Genomic DNA, 7,540 nt, shown 5'->3' on the forward strand with positions numbered 1-7,540 from the left:
AAATATTTGCTTAATCATTCCAAAGTCCATCACGCAACGTTTCATTGTAGCACTATTATTCTCAGTTTGGTAAGATTCAGATTGTAGGTTTGTTCATATTGCTGTTTGCAGTTTGCTGTTTCTCTTTTCTTTTTTCAAAGGGTGTAAGTGTGTAAAAAGGAAGAGCCACTGAACCCTATATAAGCCACTGCGCGCTCATTCTGCGTCATAATATCGTGTGGAATCGAGATCTCTTGCGCTTTCGCAGTGACGAAACCAGGTTGATCTTGTGCCCGACAAATCGCTGAAAATTTCAATCTTCTTCTTTACATCTAAGATCTGAGAGAAAGCATCACCAACATCTACAAACATGGCTTCAATGGTGCGCCAGAACTACCACGAGGAGTCCGAGGCTGGAGTGAACAAGCAGATCAACCTCGAGTTGTATGCTTCGTACGTCTACTTGTCCATGGTAAGTACAGGAGTGTGCAATGTATTCACTTTATGAATGTCTGGGCAGCGCGGGCGGCCTACACACAATGCAAGTTGCAAAATTGCGCGATGCGAGTAATGTTCCACGTCGAATGTGGTTTTACTGTTTCCTAAATAATTCACTGCAACGGAATTGTGATGGTATAGATCTCTAATAAAATTGTGTTAAACAAACTGCCCAAGTATGAAAGGATTGCATGTAACGTTAGAAGAATCTGAAGGTAGGTGTTTAATTTGTGCAGACGAAGTACGTTAGAAACTTTGTGATGTTGGATGTAAATTACAAATTTGTCTTGTGTGTGCTTCGAGTAGCGACCTCAGATTTCGAGTGAGGAAATTTAGCGCATGAGTTTAACATTTGGACTGTGAAGATGTTATTGTCTGTGTAATAATAATTGTTAGTGGTGGTGTGATGATTTGAGTAATGGTTCCCGAGTATGTTTCACAGTAGAATCTGTGTGACTAGGGCCCATGACTTATTGTTTCATACAATGCAATTCCTCGTGTTAGGTTTATAGCAGAGGGATCGCGGCGAGCATGAGCACTGCCATGTGCGCCCAGACCATGTGTGTGGCGTTTTCTGTACATGTTGGTGGTATTGCCTTTTATAACAAACACTGTCAGTTCTGTCTTAGTTCTGCTTTGTTTGTTAATGTTAGTGCATATAGTGTCAGACATGCAAATGTTGACAATTCTGTTTGTCTATCTGCTAGCTGCACCTCTGTGTTTCAGTACATATGTGTGTGTGTGTGTGTGAGATAAAACTGTGTAATGGGAAGTCACGGGATGGTACTGGCTGGTACAGAAACTTTCCGTTGGTCATTTATCGCGGTATTTTCGGAAGAGGCGGATATCCTTTTAGGGGTCAAAGTCCAGCTTTGCACTTTTCATTGTTCGTGTTGCTTGCCAGATCCTGAGATCTATTTGCATGATAACGTGTTATAAATTGGGGGGGGGGGGGGTAGTTTCAACAAAGTATAGTAATTAGTTTGATAATGTAATTCAGTCTGTCAAATCAGCTACCAGGTAGATTGAGGGATTAACAGAACTTGTTGGCCTTGGACTTATGAGCTAAGGTTAAACATTGATTGTACAGTGGAAGCTCGATATAATGAGATGGTCGGGATCGAGTTGTTTTCCTCGTTATAGCCGATATCTTGTTATATCAGTAGCCATAAAAGAAGGCATAACATAAAGACATTAATTTACACATGTGGGACTACCCATCATATTTCATAATAATTTTCATAATAATAATTTTCTCTATGACAATGTGATTAATACATTGTGTTCCTTCTAAACTCGTGTAGGCCTACCACTTTGATCGGGACGATGTGGACCTGAAGGGCTTCCACAAGTACTTCAAGAAGGCGTCGGATGAGGAGCGCGAGCACGCCGAAAAGCTCATGAAGTTCCAGAATCAGCGCGGCGGCCGCATCATGCTGAAGGACGTCAAGGCGCCAGAATGCACCGAGTGGGGCAGCGGTCTCGAGGCCATCACCGCAGCACTGGAGCTGGAGAAGCGCGTCAACCAGTCCCTGCTGGAGCTGCATGGGGTGGCTTCCAAGCATGGAGACGCTCAGGTGAGAGTGAACCCCTCAGTTGCCCCAACGCCCCGTCACCCACCGGGATAGCCCTCCATGAAGAGTCAACACCTTTGCCATATTATACTCACCTACTATTTTCCTTAAAGAGCTTTGTCTTGTTCAGGACTTGCATTTATGTAGAAGCTATGACAATTTATCTGGGTTCTCACTGTATTCAGAGTCAAAGCCAATATGTGAAGATATTGAGCCTGGTGAAGTTTACTTGTTATGGGAGGGTTTTGATGCATCTTATCTCGTTTTGAGGAGGTTCTACTGCACCTTCAATTCTGCTTCTCAAGTTCATATACTCATTATTCATACTGAAAGGATATATTCATTTCACATTTATGAAGGGAGAAGAAATTAAGGAAAAGGCAACAGATTGATTACTCATACAAGTAGTAACATGTGAAAAGTGGCCAATGAAAAGTCATATCTCTGACTGTTGTGTCTTTCATATGTTGTGCTCACAATAATCTTCCTACATCTAGATTTCAAGTTTGTAAAGTTTTGGAGTTGTTTTGACACAAAGGCTGCTGCAGCTGGTGGTGATGTGTAAATGCTCTGAGGTGTGTTAAATTGCTCTCCAATAGACATTTGTTTAAACATTCTAATCACATGGTCATCTTTATCTTCCCATTGGCTAACAGATGGCAGACTTCATCGAGACCCACTACCTGACGGAGCAAGTGGAAGCCATCAAGGAGCTGGCGGGCTACGTCACCAACCTCAAGCGTGTCGGCCCCGGCCTCGGGGAGTACATGTTTGACAAGGAGCACTTCGAATCCTAGGCTGGCCAGCTGCCGCCTCGTCAGCACCAGATCTGTCAGCGAGACTATATTATCGCCAACCTACGAGTGCACCACTTAAATGTCTAAGCATCTCCGTACAACTGAATCACACGCATTGCAATAATTGCCAGTGTTTTAACAATTTCACGTGGCTGTCCGCTTTCTAAAGAGAAGCATTCTTCTTTCCATCATATGGATTGAGAATCTGGAACAGAAACCCAAAAGAAACTCCTTCAGATGTGATCAAATTATGCATTTAATCATAAGCTTAATTGCAGAAAAGATTTTTTTTTATATAAAAAAAAACAAACAACAGTTATGCTTTCATATATGTACTACAGGATCTGGTGTACTTTGGTGCAAAAAAAAGTGGGAAAAAATGAAAAAAATCATTCTTCATCATAAGTTTATGACGTCCTATTCAACAACTCAATAGGTGTGATGGAAAGAGTGAATTAAAAAAACATAAGCAAAACTGAATACTGTTGGTTTCTGCTGTTTCCTTTGTTGCAAGATGTGTAGGTAAAGACTGCATTACTTGTGTGTGAGAATGTTTGGTGTATGATGCTAATCAGTGCAAGGATTCTGTGCATGTGTAATCAGGTGTTGAAGACACTGGGTATCACTGCTGGTGGATTGCTGTTCCAGCAACCTTCTGAGTTTTACTTTGATGTCAAGACTGTAATTATACAGTGCAGGGGCAAATTGAAAATGATGTGTTCTGCTTGTTGCTGCTTTCACATAGTCCCTGTACAGTGGACTCCCGTTATAATGAAGTGCTCGGGACCGGCAGTTTTCTTTTGTTATATATCGGAATTGTGTTTCAAGCGTGTTCATTATATTGAATGGGAGTGCTCTGTACCTGTGCATGTTTATACAAATTGTATGTAGGTTTCTTCGTTTCATTGAATGACTTGAAACACACAGACACAGACACAGACACACACACACACACACTCAAAAGCATATGCAGTGAATAATTTGTGCAGATGTTGAGGTGTGTGAAATGGTAGTGTCACCTGAACGTGGTGTATGCATTCTGTAAGTGGGGAATCGCATCTCTGTACTCTTAGACTCCCGACATGTCGGACAACACTAAAGGAAGTGAATACCAAACTATACATATTGTGTACACGTATGTGAATGAAGAAATGCGTACAGGTGTATTAGAACATATCAGTTAAGTTTGAGGGAAAACGGAAAATTCGTTCAAATCGTAAAATTTGACGGTTTGGTGGCGCCATTGGTGGTGACGAACACAGCTCGCGACACCAACGCAGATAAGAGTTTCCCATGTAGGGCCTACATGTAATTTCATCTTTTTTCTTCTTTCTTTTTTTTTCACATTCCCTCCGCTTGTTAATGAAATGTGAGGGTAATATTGCCCTGCTTTCTGAAAGAGGAAAGTCAGAATTAATGGTCTTCCATTATGCTACGAAAGTGACACATGTACACACTTACTTCAATTCCGTCTACATATAGGCCTACATTGTACTTATGACAAAGCGATTCAAAATGCGTTTTTTCCATATAATCTATCCCGAAATACACATTATTGTACTGCGTATTCACAAACTCCTTGCATCGAGAACCCTCGTGCCTACAACACACTTTCAATCTACAAGGACTTGTATTACCGGAGTGGGTCGCCAAATGAATAACAACTACAGTCTGTATATTGTTAATACACATGGAATATCGCCAATATTAAATTTGATTGACCTACATGTATATCGAAACACTGGATGAGGCAAATACTGTCCACAGCTTGTCCCATATTAGGTTCTCTTCGAGAAATCACATTATACGGGGAATAAGTCGCACACACACACACACACACACACACACATAATATTGATATACATGTATGTATGTCTGGTGATATCATAATACATTGTATACACTTTGTATACCGTATTATGAATATATCGAGATTCCACTTTTTGGCTCCTCAAAGAAGAAAAATTGAAATGCATTTGAGTCAAATAAACAATTCATTGGCCAAAAATGCATTACCACTTTGTATTACAATATTATCCATTGGCATAGATTGCATACGAATACATTATTATATAATTTTATTACATGTATAATAATGCATTCGTATGCAATCCTAGCAAGTGGACACGATGTTGTCAATAAAAGAAAAAAGAAATCTTTGGTTAAACTTAATGTGAGTTCTTTATTCTGTTACACAGTAGGAACCTATGTAGGCCTATCGACGAGGTGTTTGTCAAATTCACCGAAACTTTTCTGACTAGTATTAGTACTTGTATTCCCGATAGACCGAAGCACGTGGTATAGATAAAGTGCACCCTCTAGAACGAAACCTCTCAGATCAGTGTATATAAAATCCTCCGCTATGGAGGTTGTACATTGCACAATATGATTTGGATGATCATAGACACACACACACACACGCACACACACACACACACACACACACACACGTACACACACTAACACACATTTATATGGGCGTGTGTGTGCTCGATATCATTAAGTAGAATTTGCCTCGTATACTTACTATTAATTTCACACGATATTGCATGTTTCTACATTCTGAATCCACATACTACTATAGAGATAGCAGGGACCGAGCTATGAATGCCGTAAAGGGGGAAAGATGGGGGCAGAAATGAAGGGATCGATGCAATATTATTATACAGTGCTAACCCACACAATAGTCATTTTGAGATAATCGCTGTTGAATGTTTGGAAAGTCCATACAGTGCACATTAATAAAACATGAATGCATGTATTTCTTACCATCTTATTGGTTGAATTCAAATATAATATTTTCAAGGAGGTCGGATAGAGTGAAGGATAAAGATTATGAAAATGTATGTAACTCAATTTTTACAAAATAGTGTGGGTTAGTACTATATTGCGCCGACCCCTTCAAATATTTCTGGTGCTATACACTTCCGGGTTTCATTTCATTTTTTTTCTTTTGTCTTAACAAAAAAATAAAGGGGGGGGGGGGTCGCGCCCTCTGGACCCGCCACGGGATGAATTCCTTTCCCTTTTACACTAATAGTTTTCACCTATAAACACTTTTATCATCCCGCCCTCCGCATCAAACGTTTTTGTGCTATATAGTATTATGTTCAAACAGTTCTATAGATACGCACTGCAAAATGTTGTTTCTTTTTTATTTCCGATATTTCTTGTCCAATCGTCGAAGCTTTAGGCGTGTAGGTGGATACAGTTCGAAGGAGAGCGAAAGAGGTCAGGGGATGACAAGCAAACAAAAGACTTTAAGAACAGTCGTCAATTTTTGACGATCGGAGTGAGTGAGTGACCATGACGAAAGCAACCGATGAGGGCCACGCCTTTGTTATCCTTTGCCATGTATAGCTTATACGAATAATAGGCCTTTTGTCTACATTATGACTTGCAAGAACAGCGCTATTGTGAAGTTTAAAGGGTATGTACAGTTCTGGTCGAGGTGAGGATTTAGTTTTTAACGTTTTGCGAGATATTCAGAAACCACTCTGTGAGATGTCAAAGTGCATGCAATTCTAAGGGGTTTCAAAAGTTTATTTGATGAAAATCGGTTTTGAAATGGCTGAGATATCCAAAAAGAAGGTGAAACACAGAGATCCTAATAAAAGGCGTGGCCTGTCGCCTTTTATTATCATCACTTTTTTTTTTTTGGATATCTCAGCCATTTGAAAACCAATTTTCATCAAATAAACGTTGAATCCTTCTTAAAATTACATGCTCTTTCATATTTCGCACGAGGTTTCTCATTATCTCACTTAGGAATGTAAAGAATATGAATCTCCACCTCAACCAGTATACTGTACAGCTCCTTTAACACGCCATTTACTCACCGTCCCGTTGTTAACCGAAGTGCTCGACGGAGAATAAGTGCGTCGAAGGATAACAAACGTCTTGGACGTACACTTGTCGATACGCATTGTGGGCATGACTCCTTAAGTACAACTATACTATACTAGCAGCTTACGTTTAAATTCGCAACATTCAGGAGAACTACAAAATGTATACTTTTATGCAGTCTGACAAGTGAAGAGAAGGAGAAGTTCGCTTGCACGCTATATCTTAATATTGATTGATCATTGTCGAGTGACAATGACACTGATGTGATAAAGTTTTACATGCATTGCGATAGAGCGTGCCACTCGATACAAAGTTATACACAACAGTTCCATCAGTCTGCAGCTTTTTGCAGCATGTTGTAGAGAGTTGGTCCTTTAATGGCTCAACGCATAGAAGAACGAAACAAATAACGGAAAAAAGAGCACAACAACCACCTTGTGAACAAGACTTTGAGCCCTCATCGTGAGAGGTTTTTTCATATAGTTATGTAAACTTCCATATTTAGGCCGGCTAAATTTATTACCAATTGCATGCGGATGAAGCAAAAAACCAGCTTTAGTGCTTCAAAACAGTTCTAAAATGTGAGTCAAGGATAGAAACAACGTTTGTAAAACTTTGAAGCAGTATAATCAATGTTAAGTATAGTTAAAGGACAAGTTCACCTTGTCCATATACATGTGGATTGAGTGAAGCAACAATATTGATAGAACACATCAGTGAAAGTTTGGAGAAAATCGCACAATCCGTTCAAAAGTGATGAGAAGACTACTACAGTGTATGATGTCACATGCGTACAACGATATAAGGAAAATAAAAGGAGAATTTCACAAAACTTTACTTTTTGAA

At 39.8% G+C, this 7,540-nt stretch overlaps 1 protein-coding gene across 1 annotated transcript; it reads left to right on the top strand.

The window, feature by feature from the left end:
• The first annotated feature begins 215 nt into the window (after positions 1–215).
• LOC139742475 (soma ferritin-like) lies at positions 216–3,328 on the top strand. The gene is made up of 3 exons (XM_071653013.1): positions 216–451; positions 1,782–2,054; positions 2,708–3,328. Exons 1-3 carry the CDS (start codon positions 350–352, stop codon positions 2,846–2,848), a joined length of 516 nt encoding a protein of 171 aa, XP_071509114.1. The 5' UTR covers positions 216–349; the 3' UTR covers positions 2,849–3,328.
• The last annotated feature ends 4,212 nt before the right edge of the window (positions 3,329–7,540 follow it).

Source organism: Diadema antillarum, unplaced genomic scaffold, assembly GCF_040938485.1.
Source record: "Diadema antillarum isolate AM-2024a unplaced genomic scaffold, OU_Dant_1.0 seq00001002_RagTag, whole genome shotgun sequence".
Classification (NCBI taxonomy): Eukaryota; Metazoa; Echinodermata; class Echinoidea; order Diadematoida; family Diadematidae; genus Diadema; species Diadema antillarum.